The sequence below is a fragment of the Oncorhynchus masou genome, chromosome 12 (genome assembly GCF_036934945.1).
Source record: "Oncorhynchus masou masou isolate Uvic2021 chromosome 12, UVic_Omas_1.1, whole genome shotgun sequence".
Classification (NCBI taxonomy): Eukaryota; Metazoa; Chordata; class Actinopteri; order Salmoniformes; family Salmonidae; genus Oncorhynchus; species Oncorhynchus masou.
The window spans coordinates 38,150,115-38,165,389 of NC_088223.1; the positions used below are offsets into that span (position 1 = coordinate 38,150,115).

Below are 15,275 nucleotides of genomic sequence, written 5' to 3' on the forward strand. Positions count from 1 at the left end.
ATCGGCGCAATGTATTTACAGACAAATATGTGTCAATGTCTGTGTGTGAAGCCAAGAGCAGAAACATTTCTTTGCCATTCCAGTTCATGGACTTGCGCACACGCTACACAGCCCTGGTTACCTTGACGACGCAACACGTCAAGTACATCAGCGATGCACTGAGGAGACTCGAGGAGGAAGAGGTATGTCTCGCTCTTTCGTTCGCTCTCTGTTTTTTGGTTTCGTCAACCTTCCTCTGTGTTCCTGGGATTTGTTGTCTGTACCCTGCCAATACATTTCTATCATGATGACATGTCCCCGTATCGCCCCCCCACAGAAAGAGGTGGAGGAGGAGAGGCAGCAGAGGGTGGGCCAGGTGTCAGAGCTGCTGGGCTGGGTCAAGGGCCTCCAGGGCACCTCTGCCGAGTCATCCATCGCGGCGCAGCAGGTCCAGAAATATTATTAAATGCATCTAGTATCTTATTGGATTGTATTCATCCGCTGGTCTGTCTTGTAGCACGCTCTCTTAGCCTATCAAATGAATATACCGGTGTTCTTTTTCTATCACCTTGTTTTAATCATTTGAGTTGTGTTTCTAGGCTGTCGGTGAGCAGTTAGCGGCTAAGAAGGAGGAGGTGACTCAGGCTATCAGGAACACCCAAGTCTTCCTGATGTCTAAACAGGCCAGCAAGTAAGTTCAGATTTCTCCTACGCACATGCATACCACTGTATAAACACACGACTACTGTACACTCGCTCGTTAACATCTCACCTTTATCCACACACCACACACACACACATACAAGTTCAAACTGATAGGAATGTTTGTCCTCTAGGTTGTCCCCAGAGGAACGTGTCCAGGTGACCTCCCAGCTGGATGAGCTGACGGCCACCTACAGCCAGCTGTGTGACCGTTCCACCGCCCGACTGCAACAGCTGGAGCAAGAGCAGGCCAAAGAGGAGCAGAGAAAGGTAGAGCCGATGGAGGGAGGGTGCCCGGAAAGAGGGAGGAGAAGGGAGGTTGCGGCTACAACCATAAACTCACTAGCGAGTTGCCAATGCGAGCTTACGACGTTGCTGTTCAAGTGTGTTGCTCACTGGCAATGTCTGTCTGCCTTTTTGTGAATTTGAGATTCTGAAATGGAATAGGCTCACGAGCCGTGTTTGTGTGCAAGCGAGAGTGTGTCGCATGTTGTGTGTCGCCCGTCACCCCGTGTGCATTTATTTGACACCCATCATCATCATCACCACCACCACCACCATCATCCCCCATAATGAATTTTGTCGACTCATAGACTTGGTTTGCTTTAACAAACATTTAATGTAATTGCATGGAGTGAGCCCCCCCCCCCCCTCACTTGCACTCGACAACCCGCTTGCAATCATGTGACTTGTCATCACCACTATCATCGAATACATCTGCATAATGGCTAGTCTATGGCCCCCTATTGGTGTAGCAGTCGTAGAGCCAAAGAAGTCATGCTACCATTTAGCTATAGTAGCTTTTTGATAGGAGGAGTGCCCTCAACGCCCGCCTTCATGGTCACGAGATAGTCACCCGTCCATATGCTCCACATCACCTCTGAGCACTCATTCGTAGACAATAGGTGTGACCCTAAATTACAATGGTCATTTACTGTCCCCGCACCATGTTCTGTATGCGACCTTGCTATTCATCCATGAACCTACAAAAGCCCATTACTCTTCGTAAACGCGTTGCGCATACTCGTTCACGTAGTCGAAATCCAACCACGCTGTCATGTCCCCCCCCCCCCTATATACATCCATCCAAATGTGATGGTATGTGAGTGTATCAGTGATATATAATGTATGAGAGTGAGTGTGTTGGTGTTGGTGTGTGTGCGCGCGTACCTTCCCACCCACGAGTGTGTATTTTATTAATGGTGTGTGTGTGTGGTTTTCTGGGTAGTTCTATACACTCAGGAAGAATGTACACACGTTGCATCAAATCACTTGTCAGAGAAGAATGTCTAACTGCCAGTGTCGGCTTCGTGTGAGCACCAGAGGCCAGCTACGCAAACCCCCACGTCACCATTTGAGCATGATGTGTCCAGATCACAGTGTGTGTGTGTGTGTGTGTATATGTTTGTGCCGTCTAATGCATTAATATGTGTGAAATAATCAGCATTTTGCTTCAAAATCACTAACAGCTGCCAGAAGAGAATCAAGGACATCCAGCTCTCAGCAAAGGATAAGAGGGACTGTAGTTAAGGGACTGTAGTTAAGGGACTGTAGTTAAGGGACTGTAGTTAGGCAAAGTCCTATTATCTCTGTTTAAGTTAAGTTGTATTCTGCCACTTAGCCAGTGAGCAAAGAATCAGTCCATTGTGGATTCAATGTCAGTCAGATTTGAGAAAATCCATTTCAATTAACCGTAGTCCAAAGTAAATTGTGCCATAGCTAGAGAATGGTCCAGAACCTATGGAGGTTACAGTATAGCGAGTGGATTGAAATGGAGTGTCAGTCAGGCGAGTCAGGGCCATCCAGGCAGCGCCTCAGGTAGATGGCATGCAGAATCCTAACGCCAAGCTTCTCACCTGTCGCTCTTCAATCTGCCGAGCCCTCGGCCTGTTAGTGTTTGCGCATCACGGGCCAGCCCCGTACGGTAAGTAGTGCTCGCTTTCTCTTACCGTTGCTTCCAATCTGACCTGCCTTTTTCTAGCTTTATCTTCTCTTTGATCAGTCTTTCTCTCCTTCCTTTGCTGTTTGTTTTTACCTCCCTTATGGAGGTTTCCTGGTATATTGGTTCTCTGCATTTCTGTTCTCTATGTAGCCATGCATAGTGCTTTGTAGAACAGAGGTAAGTGTTCTTGTGCCATGCTGAAAGAGAAAAGTGGGTGCAAAAGATTGCCGGTCTAAGACACTGCATCGCAGTGCTAAAGGCGTCACTACAGACCCGGGTTCGATCCCAGGTTGTTTCGCAGCCAGCCTCGACCGGGAGACCTATGAGGCGCTGCACAATTGGGTTGGCCGGTCAGGAAAGTCCTTGTCCCATCCCACTCTAGCGACTCCTTGTGGTGGCCTGGCACATGCACGCTGCACGCTGACTTCGGTCGTCAGCTGTACATTGGTGCGGCTGGCTACCGCAAGCAGTGTCAAGAAGCTCCTGACCTTTGCCTCTCCCGAGTCCGTAGGGGAGTTGCAGCAATGGGACAAGACTAACTACCAATTGGATACCATGAAATTAGGGAGAAAAGGGGAGGGGGGGGGGAACTAGTTTAATATTATATCGTATTGTATCTATTGAAATATGCTTTTATCACCGTAATTATGTCAAAATAATTATTATGACTCTTTGGTAAAGGTTGTTTTTTTTTGGTGGATACTTACGGGCTATGGGTTCCTCAGCAAAATACTCATCAGACTGTTAAGTAAGTTCAAATATTCACTTACTTTGTTTCTCTTCACAGAGCCAAGCTGCCATTGGCGGAGTTATTGACCTGGGCACCATGGAAACTGTCCCAGTCTTCCAAGCTGCTCAGCGTGGCCTCATTGATCAGGACACCTGCCATGTCTTATTGGAGGCCCAGCTCACCATGGGTGGGTTATTTCAGCCTGTCTCCCCTGTGAGCCTATCACTGGAAGAGGGCTTCAACTGTGGCCTGATTGATAGTCTCATCAGCCAATCCCTAGCAGAGCTGGAGAGTGCCTTGCATCTTGTCGACCAGACAGAACAACTGGAGGGCCAGCTCCTTCCAGTGGCTGCAGCCATGGAGGAGGGCCTTATCAGAGAGGAGTTGGGGCTGCGTATCCTGGAGCTGCAGATGAACACAGGAGGCCTGAGGGAGTTGGGAGGAAGAAGACTGACCCTGGATTGTGCTGGAGAGATGGGCCTGCTGAGCCCAAGGGTCTACACCAAGCTCAGGTCACGGGTCAATCGGCGGGAGCTCGTTGACCCTAACACAGCAGAAAAGCTGAATCTGTCCGAACTGCAGCAGCGCTGTGTCCTCAGCGATGACACCGGCTTGTATCTGCTGCCAGTCAAACAGCAGCCAGGAGGCACCGTCTGCCTCGCTTCCGGCAGGAAGGTTGGGATTTTCCGTGCTGTCCAAGAGAATCTGATTGACAGGCAAGTTACGGTGAGATTGCTGGAGGCCCAGCTATTTGCTGGTGGGATTGCTGATCCCCGTACGGGACGCCACCTGACTGTGGATGAGGCTGTGCGTCACAATCTGATGGACCAGGAACTGGCCTGTGCCATGCTGACCCGCCAGCTGCAGAGTGGTGGGATACTAGACCCTGTAAGTGGGGAGCGCCTCGGGTTGGAGGAAGCCATCCAGAGGGACCTGCTCTCACCTCATCTGGCCCTGCTGGTGCTCGAGTCCCTCTGGGCTTTTATGGGGATGCTCTGGCCTGAGTCAGGGGAGCTGCTGCCCATTGCAGAGGCTCTACAACAAGGGGTCATCTCGGGAGAGCTGGCTCTGAACATCCTGAGACAACGCCACACGATAGGTGCCCTGTACCTTCCTGAAACCCCCAAGGTCGTGTCCCTGAATCAGGCTAAGGAGGTCCTTGAACCCAAAGTGGCTGAGATTCTGAAAGAGATTCAGATCCCAGATGTGCTTCACAACATGAACCAGTCAGGCTCCCCAAATCTAAATCGCCTAAGCTGGGGCTCCACTGGGTCATCCCCTCCCTCCTCACCACCTGCCTCTTCCTCAGAGCACACATGTTTCCCCTCATTTCTGGAGGAGATGGCCCCTGAGGAACAGGCACATCACCACCTGCTTTTCCATTTAATGACCCACAGTTATATAGATGCACATTCTGGCCAGCGCTTAGTGCTGCTCGAGCCTGAGCTGGTGGAACTTGTCAAGGTTGCTACTGGTCTGATAAATGTGGATCATATACCTGGAGTGGTGGTGTCAGGGTTGAGTTTGACTTCACAGAGACAGGAGTTTATGGAAGTAGTGCCAATTGTAAGTTTGGCGGATAATCAGCAGGCAAGGGAAATCGGAGAGGTCCAGGAAAAGAGTGCAAAATTCAGCTCGTCTGAAAAATGTATTTCCTCCAGAAAGATGGTAGAAGAAGCTGATAGTCAAGGATGGGATGGTACATCTGACATGATATTGCAGGCTAAGCAAACTGGAGTTCAGGAGATGGGACAGGCAGATGTTTACTCAACCATGAGAATAAGTGAGAAGGTAGATGGAGGTGTACATAGAGAAGTAAAAGGTGACAAGGATGAAATTGTTATTTTTGAAAGTGTCCTGCCCTCAGCTGGACTACCAGAAAAGCAATTAATTACAGGCTCGTATGAAGAGGGGCTGGTAGAGATTGAATCAGAGGGAGCAAGAGATAGAGGTCACAAAAAGACAAAGGATACGGACTCAATCATGGAAGACATTGGCGGCACACTTGTAGGAGCCTCAGAAATGTACTCAGCACCATTTAAGACCGAGGCAGAGACTCTGATGCCAACCCAATCTCATGCCAACCCTATTCCACCATCAGAGACTAATGAAAATGACAGCATGCCTGTGAGTGTTGGAGTTAAACATACTATGAAGGATCCTCAGAGGGTCACAGTGAAGACCCCACCCCAAGTTATGAGTTTAGAGGCAGCAGCAGTGAAGAGTGAGGAGGATGTTGAGCTGGAAAGGTTGACCTCAGAGCTTCACCAAGGGGGTCTACTGATGGAAGGAGGGCAGCGGCTTCTCCCAGATGAAGCCGTGGCTCAGGGGGTCCTCCCTGGACACACTGCAGTCAAGCTGATGGCCAAGGCAGGACTTTTCGGAGGTTTCCTGGATGTCAACGCATGCGAATCTCTGAGCATGGAGGATGTGATGCAGGAGGGTCTGCTTGACGAAGACCTGATGTGGAGTGTGCTGAAATCAGAGAAAACCCTAGCAGGGGTAGTGGATGTAGAGAAGGGGAAGATCTGTACCCTGAAGGATGCTGCTCAGGCAGGCCTGATAGACTCCAACACAGCTGCTCGGCTCCTGGAGGCCCAGGTGGTCTCAGGGGGAGTGGTTGACCTGCGAAGGGATAAGAAAGTGTCTGTTACCCTGGCAGCCAACCTTGGGCTGATAGAGGAGGACCAAAGAGAAAAGCTAGTTGCGTTGGAGAAGTCATACCGTGGAAAATACTCAGACCCAGATTCAGCGCAAACCAAAGCAACGTTGCAGCTGCAAATGGATGGGGTTGTCGATCCCAAAACGAAGTCACCTGTTCCCCTAAAGCTGGCCCTTGAAAGAGGTTTGCTTGGGCAGGAGGAAGTCTATCAAGCTTTGTCCCAGCAAGTGGCAGAGGGTGGCATCGTGCACCACAACTCTGGAGTTAGACTGTCAGTTGCTGATGCTTTGCTGCGAGGTCTGATAGACCGTGCCATTGCCCCAGAACTGGGGGAGTTAGAGAGAGCATGTCAGGGGGAAGTCGCCCTCTCTTCAAACCCAGATGCTGCCCTCCTCCAGGCATCCACAGGTGCCATTTTGGACCCTGATTTAAATTGTAGACTTACATTGACAGAGGCTGTCTCCGATGGTCTGCTCGATGAGAGCACTGCCAAGAAAGCAATGGTTTCTCCAGGTGTAACACAAGGTTTGTTGGATCCACAAAGTGCCCAAATTGTGCCTTACTCAGACCTTGTAAACCAAGGCAAGATTGACATTAAGAGTGGAAAGCGCTTCTTGGAAGTGAAGCCTTTCAAGGGAATCCAGGATAAGCAAACAGGTGAAATCCTGAATTTAGCTGAAGCAATTGCATCTCAACAAGTTGATCCGGTCCCAGCGCTCAGAATGTTGCAAAGCCAGGCAGACACTGGAGGGATTATTGATATTTCCAATGGAGCTAGGCTCCCTCTGCCTAAAGCCTCTAAGAAAGGGCTGGTGGGAGAACACATGGCCAGGCTCATTGCCACCAACCAGCTTCTGAAAGGGGGCTTGTTTGACCCTTCCACGGGGCAGAGAGTCTCTAACCTGAAAAAAGCTGTCAAATATGGGCTCATATCCAGAGAAATGGCTGCAGAACTCCAGGGCAACTTGGGCTCCACGGAAGTAGAACGTGACAATGAGGATAGTTCAACACCCATTGCCTCTTCAGATGGGACCTATAGTCCTGCAGTCACATTATCAATATCCAGTCCAGACAGCCAAACCAAAATAATTGTTGAAAGCGCTGAAGTTTTTTCTCTATCCCCACATCCAGAAGAGTCAGAAAAGGGGTATAATCCTTTGATGATCACAGAGGACATTGTAAAGACTCTAGAAACTGGAATGTTCAAGCAGTCAGAAGATCTGCAACACCATGGCTCTGTACACATTGAAGAAGAGATGGAAGATGGAGAGGTCTCAATAGCCGGGAAGTCATTTGACATCGAGTCAGACCAGTCAATCAATTTGTTGGCTCAGTTTGCAATCAATGCGGAGAAAAGGGTTCAGCAGGCCCTTCAGGAGATGGCGACTCCGCAAGATGTTACTGTTCGACCACCAGAAAATTATATCAAAAAGGGGTCTAGACCTGTGGGTGAAAGTAATTCAGTCTTGCAGCAGGGGCGGTCTGCTATGGGCATAGAACCACGGATGGACTCGACTGGGGCCATTGGCAGAGAAGGTAGGGATCAGCAGGGCAGCATAGATATTTCTACACTGGTTGAGAGAGCTGAAGGGAAGACAAATGTGGTCGAAGACGGCACTGAGAGTGTGGTGGAGCAAGGTAGAATGGAGGTTGAGCGGGACACAAAGATTGAGGTCACAGAGCGTGATGATCTTGGACATGCATCACCCCCTTCTAAGGAGGCTGAAGGTAAGAGCAAAAAGAAGAGGAGGAATAAGAAGAAAGGAAAAGGGGAGGTTGACATTGAGCAAAGACCCTCAGAAGAAGCTGATATTCAGAAAATGGAAAACAAAGACCAGAATGTACCATCTAAGGAAAAGGGTGTTGAGTCCACCAGAGGTTATGTTACCCCACATGAGAAAGAGGAGTCCCTTGTGCAAGATGTTCAATCTGCACTTGAAAGTGCCAAGGCACAGACTGTTGAGAGGTTTGGAGATCCAGAAGATATTGGCAAAGTAAGGGAAGCTTCTGCTGTTCCGCTTGGAGTTACAGAAGATGCTCTTGAGGTAGAGAGAGATGGTACAGAGTATAAGGTCTTCACCGACCAAAGACGGGTGGAGAAGAACAAAACGTCTAAGATACCTATGGCAACAGAGAAGGTTGAACCTGTGACAGAGGAGATACCATCTATCTGTGATAAAGCAGGTTCTGAAGTGACAGTAACGAAGGGTGTTCTCGACAGCTTAGACAAAAAGTCTAAGATAACCATAGTAGCAGAAAAGGTTGAATCTGTGGCAGATGAGCGATCGTCCATCCATGATAGAGTATCCATTCATAATAGAATTTCTAAGGATGAGCAAACGCGGGAAGGCGAGCACATTGTGGGAAAGAGTGATTCAGATGGGGAGAAGACGGTTTCTCAACAGACTGGACAACAGGAGGATAAGGATAGAAAAGCGGTGGAATTCACTCAGAAAACCCCCCGGGCAGCAAATGACAAAGAAGCCCTTTTACGGAAGGCAAAAGAGAGTATCCTGAGGAAGGTGTTTGGGCGAGGTGTTAGTGAGAAGCAAGCTGCAGATGAGCTAGAGGCACTGCGTCAGGGAGTGGGGAAGAAGGAGAGTTTGGTGACATCTGTAGAGGAAGTTAAGACTGTCGGGAGTCCTGAGGTTTCACCAGAAGAGAGTAAAGGAATTGACAAGAAGGAAGGAGAAAGAGAGAAAGTTCTGCCTCACCATTCTATGATTCCTGTAGCAGCAGAGGAAGTGGAAAAAGCTCTGCCATACCAGGTTAAAGGAGGAATGAAAGAGGAGAAAGTTTTACTAGACCAGGCTAAAGAAGGAGAGAAAGAGGAGAGAGTTCTACCAGACCAGGCTAGAGAAGGGGAGAAAGTTCTACCAGACCAGGCTAAAGAAGGAGAGAAAGAGGAGAAAGTTCTACCAGACCAGGCTAAAGAAGGAGAGAAAGAGGAGAAAGTTCTACCAGACCAGGCTAGAGAAGGGGAGAAAGTTCTACCAGACCAGGCTAAAGAAGGAGAGAGAGAGGAGAAAGTTCTACCAGACCAGGCTAGAGAAGGAGAGAAAGAGGAGGAAGTTCTACCAGACCATGCTAGAGAAGGAGAGAAAGAGCAGAAAGTTATACCAGACCAGGCTAGAGAAGGAGAGAAAGAGGAGAAAGTTATACCAGACCAGGCTAGAGAAGGGGAGAAAGTTCTACCAGACCAGGCTAAAGAAGGAGAGAAAGATGAGAACGTTCTACCAGATCAGGCTAGAGAAGGGGAGAAAGAGGAGACGGTTCTACCATCTCAAACAGACCAGCTTAAAGAGATGATGCCGAGAAAGAAAAATCAGAAGAACAGAAAGTCTAAGATGCACAGAGTGGTAGAAAAAGTTGACCCTGCGACAGAGGAGAAGCCATCCATCCACAATAGAGCAGATTCTGAAGTGAAATCCATACCGGCGGATCTTGAGAGCTCCGTCTTTGGGGATGAGCAGAAGCTTGAGGAGCAGCATGACAGTAAATCAGAGGAGCTGAACAAAATGGCTGCCTCTACCAAGAGTCTTAGTGGAGTTGACGCCAATCAACAAAGATCAACCCACACCGCTGCATCGTACCAAATCAATGCACATCTTGAGGAGAAAACTAAGGAGGATATTTCTTTGAGGAGAGAAATTGACCCACATGGCAAGGATATTGAACAATTTAGGATTGGTACACCTGAGAAGGATGTCCACCTAGACACCCATTGTGTTATTGGCGTTGTGGATGCCTCTCCTGAAGCCCTTGTATCCATGTCAGGTGCCCATCTGGTCAAGGCCTCTGTGGCTCCAGGTACCCAGACTGCTAAGACCACAGAGGAAATGGATGCACATCTGGAGAAAGATACTGAGGAGGACAGGTCTCTGAGCAAACAAACTGATCTTCCTGGCAAGGACATTGAACAACTAAGAATTAGTACACCTGAGGAGGCATCTTTGGCACCTGCTGCCCAGCCAGCAAAAACTACTGGCAAAGGGAAGAAGAAGAAGAAGAAGAAACAGCAGCAAGAACAACAGGAGCAGAAACTTGACAGTGAAACTGAGTGTATTGAGGAACACTCCCTTGAGGAGTCCACAGAATCAGGACAGTCCTGGTCTGACGAGAGCCCACAGTCTGATGCAAATGAGATGGTTGAATCTGATACAACAGAGGTGCCCGAATCTGATACAACTGAGAGCTGGGAGGAGGAGGAGGATGGAGAAATCCAAGAATTGGAGATAAGGAAAGAGAAGAGCCCAGCTAAGACAGGAAAGGTAAGCAATTGATGCATTTAGTAGGTGAAAAGCAAATTGTCTCTACTTGATCATACATTATCTGTATTGTGTAACCCAGTAACAAGCTGTCGAATGCCATTCAGACTGATGCTTATCTGACATTCCCTTTCCATCAGTCCTCGTTGCTCCGCCAGGAATTCCTGGAACATGACCAGCAAATTGTGGCTCTGCTCTCTATGGTGAGACACATCGAGGTTCGCCTCAAGCAGCAGCAGCAACAGTCGATTGGTCGCAGCCTCATTGCCCTTGATGACATCATCAAACAGACAGAGGTAAGAGATTTAGTACCTGCAAATGTATGATCTATGATGTTACCACAATGGAAATCTTAGGTTTCAAAATTGACCAACCTTTTATCTCAGACCTTGGATCTAGAACTTTGGGATTTAGAATCCCAGGTCAAAAAGGAAGTGGATGCTGCTGGGCAGCTGCTGGAGCCCCGCCCACAGGAAGTACCACCTCAGCTACTATTGGCCTTGGAAAAGGATGGGCGAAGCTTAGCTCGAGGTTACGAGGCTGCCAGAGGGGTTTCAGAAAGCATCCTGCAGGGGCTGCGCGCACACAGAGAGGCACATAAGGTAATGGGACAGTGGATTGAAAGATGAGATCTGTGTGTTTTTGGTGTTTAATCCACTATTGCACCTTTTGCTAAACAGTGCTGTTTGTTTCTCTCTCTCAGGAGGCAGTGACTGGGGAACAGAGGTCACTTGGAGGGCGAGTAGAGGATCTTCTCTCCTGGCTGAAGGAGACTGAGGCACAAATGACAGGAATGGATGGGCAAACTCAGGGCGAGACTCCTCCTCAGTGCACACAACAGCTCCAGCTATGCAAGGTTGCCGCTCTCACGCCACACTTCAAGTTTGATCTCGTTACCCTCTTCTTGTGCACTTTCAGTGTGCAATTAACAACCTAGTTCGGATTCAGCCGTCACGTTGCTTCATTTTCAGCTCGTCCTCAGATCATCATCTCTCCTTTCTATCTCCCTTCCTCAGGAGTTGCAGTCGTCTCTCTCGGCGCGCTCCAATGACGTCAACGCGCTTGCCTTTGACATCCAGGTGTTCATCTCGGAGCGGGCTCAGGACCTGGCTCCAGAACAGAGCAGGCACCTCCTTGGGCAGCTCCAACAGCTGCAGAGGGGCTTCCACCGAGCCGCTGGCCAAGCCCACGCCAAGATCGACACCCTCGCCGCCCAGAGAGAGAGGGAGGAGGAGAGGCAGCGCAGGCACAAAGAAAAAGAAGAGGAAGAGAAGGAGAGAGAAAGAGAAAGACAGAGTGCAAGGGAGAGAGAGGTTTGCAAACCGCTGGCTATGTTGCGCAATCCCATTTGGAGTTCTGGAATGCATGTTTAACATATACATTTTCAATACATTCAATCATCCGTAATAACATACTTTACCATATAACGATTGTGGTCATGCTATCATTGTTTCAATTCTCACTTTCTATCACTTTCTGTATCTGGCTAACCCTTATCCCATACTATTAATCATGTCCATCAAAGCAAATATGCCAACTTCAAAAATAATTATTATTTACCACATTTGTGTCTAAATTGATCACTTACATCACATTAGCAAACAACCGCTGCTGCTGCGAAGGCTAAGACACCGTATATGGACCGGTATTACTACTCTCACCACAAGCTTCTATGCCCAATGTGTGTTTGCTCCTCTGCATGTGTCCCTGTATAACACCTGTGTGAATTAACATGTCTGCCTTGCTCTTCCAGATTTGCCACAGAAGGAAATACGCTTGCGCCGCCACGGAAAAGGCTAGAGAGTTTTTAAATCCGAGAAGCCTTGCTGTGGCTTGAAGGCTTTCCTTTTGTCCTCTTCTCCCCTGTTGTATGACATGGGGAGGAAGGAACAAAGGGGCAAACGAGGACACCGTTTGTTTGATTGTCTTTGTGTTATCGTTGTTGTTTTGGCTCGACTAACCTGTTGATGATGCTGTGTCCGTATCTATCGAGCTGTCTGGCTGTCTGTGTGAATTCTGGACACATCATGCTCGACGTCTGGCAAAGTGTGACATATAAATGACATTTTAAAGGGTTTAGAAACAGGCAAGCGTTGCACATAATGGAAGTGTGAATGGGTGTTGAAGAGAAATGTAAAAAGATCTGCTTTTTGTGTGTTCCTGCTCAGCTGACTGGAAAATGACAATTATGGTCTGATTCAACGTCGTGGACTGACCACTGTTCATTAGCAAAACGTGCAATATTACTTTTCTCACTCTCTCTCTCTGCCTACATTTTTCTCTGTCTACCGTCGTCCGTGGCTCTCCAGGTGGTGCAGCAGCACAAAGCAGAGTGCTCACAGAGATTGGAAGGCCTTACAATGTGGTTGGCTGGAGCTGCCAGCGTGCTGGCCAATCAAAGAGCGGGAGCAGAGTCGGGTGACGTGAATGTGCTGCAGCAGAAACAGAGCGAGCTAAAGGTGAGGGGAAACGCTGTGTTTATCACATCCTTGGCTGAAGAAAGGAGATAACACCTGTGTTGTTTTAGTTGCTCCCAGACTTCTAATGTCGCCCGGTTCTGACCTTGCTGGGTCTCTTTGAGGACCCTACAGTTATAGGAGCTCGGCTGCGTTCGAACTGTAGGAGCGTCTTAACACTGCATGTATTTCCTTTCTCTTCACATGCAATTTTGTATGGCCTGCTCCAGGGGAATATGCCACACTACCTGTAACCTCTCTATATCTGACCCCCCCCCCCTCTCTGTCTCTCTCTCTCCCCCTCCCCCAGGAAGTACAGAAGGACCTGCTGACCAGAGGCGAGGGCGTGGCGGAGACCATCCGCTCGGTGGAGGAGTTCCTGGCGGAGCACGGTGACAGTCTGAGTCCAGAGGACAGGGCCAACCTCCAGGGGGCGCTGTCCCGTATGAAGGAGCAGTACAGTGCCCTAACCGACACGGCCGACTCCTCCCTGGCCCAGCTGGACACGGCCATCAGCACCACCGTCCAACAGAACACACAGCGGGTAAGCCTAAAGTAGCAGCGCTGCTGTCTAACACAGCACGTAGATTTTATTATTGCCGTCTATAAGGAACCAAGGTCCAAATCTTTATGGATACTGTTTTGAGTAGTGAAAAATTACTATGGAAATAGCTACAGTGTTTTTATTTTATCCGTTATTTTACCAGGTAAGTTGACTGAGAACACATTCTCATTTGCAGTAACGACCTGAGGAATAGTTACAGGGGATTAATGAGCCAATTGTAAACTGGGGATTATTAGGTGACCGTGTTGGATTGAGGGCCAGATTGGGAATTTAGCCAGGACACCGGGGTCATCACCCCTACTCTTACGATAAGTGCCATGGGATCTTTCATGACCTCAGAGAGTCAGGACACCCGTTTAACGTCCCATCCGAAAGACCTCACCCTACACAGGGCAATGTCTGGGGCATTGGGATATTTTTTTAGACCAGAGGAAAGTGTGCCTCCTACTGGCCCTCCAACACCACTTCCAGCAGCACCTGGTCTCCCATCCAGGAACTGACCAGGACCAACCCTGCTTAGCTTCAGAAGCAAGCCAGCAGTGGTATGCAGGGTGGAATGCTGCTGGCAATTAAACCAGAGGAAAAGCTCTTTCCTTTTCTGTGTCAATTATGGTGAAGGGCCTTTCTTTCCCTGACTGCACTTTCATTGGTGGAAATATACACTCACCGCGATCTGTGCTGTTTGATCACGTTTCCCCTCTATTTTTTTCCCCTATAGGCGAAGGCAGTAGAGGAGCTGCAGGAGACCTGGTGTCAGATCGACTCGCTGCTGGAGGAGCTCTCCTCCCTGAACCAGCCTGGGAGAATAGGAACTGACATGACTGTTACAGACCACCCCTCCTCGCCAGAGGGAAGACTACAATCGCACAGTGACATGCTCCAGGTCAGACATTCTCCTTGCTGCTTATTTACAAAAGGGACATTTGTTTATGTTGTGGTATACAATTAAATGCACTATGAAACGTAATGCTTTCAGAAAAGGGTATTAAAACCGCCTTTTTAGGTGCTTGGCAGAGGTTATTGAATGACAGTCAACTTGCATCCTTCCTCTCATCTCCTTTCCAGACTATGTGAGATGAGCCCTACCTTTTGGCTCTCTCTGACCCATTATGATCTTTGATCTTTAACCCATCTACAGACGGAGCTCCAGCAGCTCCAGGCCCAGCAGGCCCAGCTGATGCAGGTGTCCCAGAACGCTCGATCCCTCCTGGACCAGCCCGACACGGCCGTGCCAGCCGAGGAGAAACGGCGTCTGCGGGACCAGCTAGACCAGCTCCAGACCCAACACCAGGAGAAGCTGCGGGCCTGCCAGGAGAGGCTGAGGCGCTCTGAGGCCCTTAAGGACGAGCTGGCCAAGTTCCTCCAGGAGCACGGAGGCCTGGGGACCTGGCTGGAACAGAGTGAGGGGGAGCTGGGTTCCTTAGGGGAAGGAGAGACGGACGCCCAGGGCCTGAAGGGGAGACTGGAAGCGCACAAGAAGGTACATGTTGTTTTTTGATTTTCCTAGACTAGTGTGAGCTAGAGAGAAAGCTACATTGCATAGCCAGAGAGAGATGGTTTACATTATCAAGATGCAAGAATATAGGCTTACTGTAACAATAGTTCAGGGATTATATTGGCAGTTGGTAGCAATATTCACTCCTACTGTCAGCTGTATACACAGTCATGATACTAAAGACACTAAGTTGACTGTTTCAAACGTTGTAACTGAACACATTCTTGACTGTATCGAACTGACCTGGAACCTATTGTCTTCCAGCTGGCGGAGGATGTGATCTGCCACAAGGCAGACCTGCGCTTCGTGTCCATCTCTGGTCAGAAGGTGCTGGACTCTGTCCAGGGGGCTCTGGAGAAGCTAGGAGGGTCTGACCCAGCCCTGGAAGAGACCAAGCAGCTGGTCACGGACAAGCTACAGGATGCCAACCACCGTTACACCGGGCTGCACACCAAGGTGGGTCTCATATAGAGTAG

At 49.1% G+C, this 15,275-nt stretch overlaps 1 protein-coding gene across 1 annotated transcript in view; it reads left to right on the plus strand.

The window, feature by feature from the left end:
• Positions 1–15,275, plus strand: part of LOC135550031 (microtubule-actin cross-linking factor 1-like) — a 264,531-nt gene that overhangs the window by 166,188 nt on the left and 83,068 nt on the right. The window contains 14 exon segments of the mRNA XM_064980467.1: positions 84–182; positions 317–427; positions 579–670; positions 816–951; positions 3,411–10,286; positions 10,424–10,579; positions 10,670–10,885; positions 10,987–11,139; positions 11,300–11,596; positions 12,593–12,742; positions 13,050–13,283; positions 14,023–14,187; positions 14,443–14,784; positions 15,064–15,255. Of these exon segments, the coding sequence (XP_064836539.1) occupies positions 84–182; positions 317–427; positions 579–670; positions 816–951; positions 3,411–10,286; positions 10,424–10,579; positions 10,670–10,885; positions 10,987–11,139; positions 11,300–11,596; positions 12,593–12,742; positions 13,050–13,283; positions 14,023–14,187; positions 14,443–14,784; positions 15,064–15,255 (9,219 nt within the window).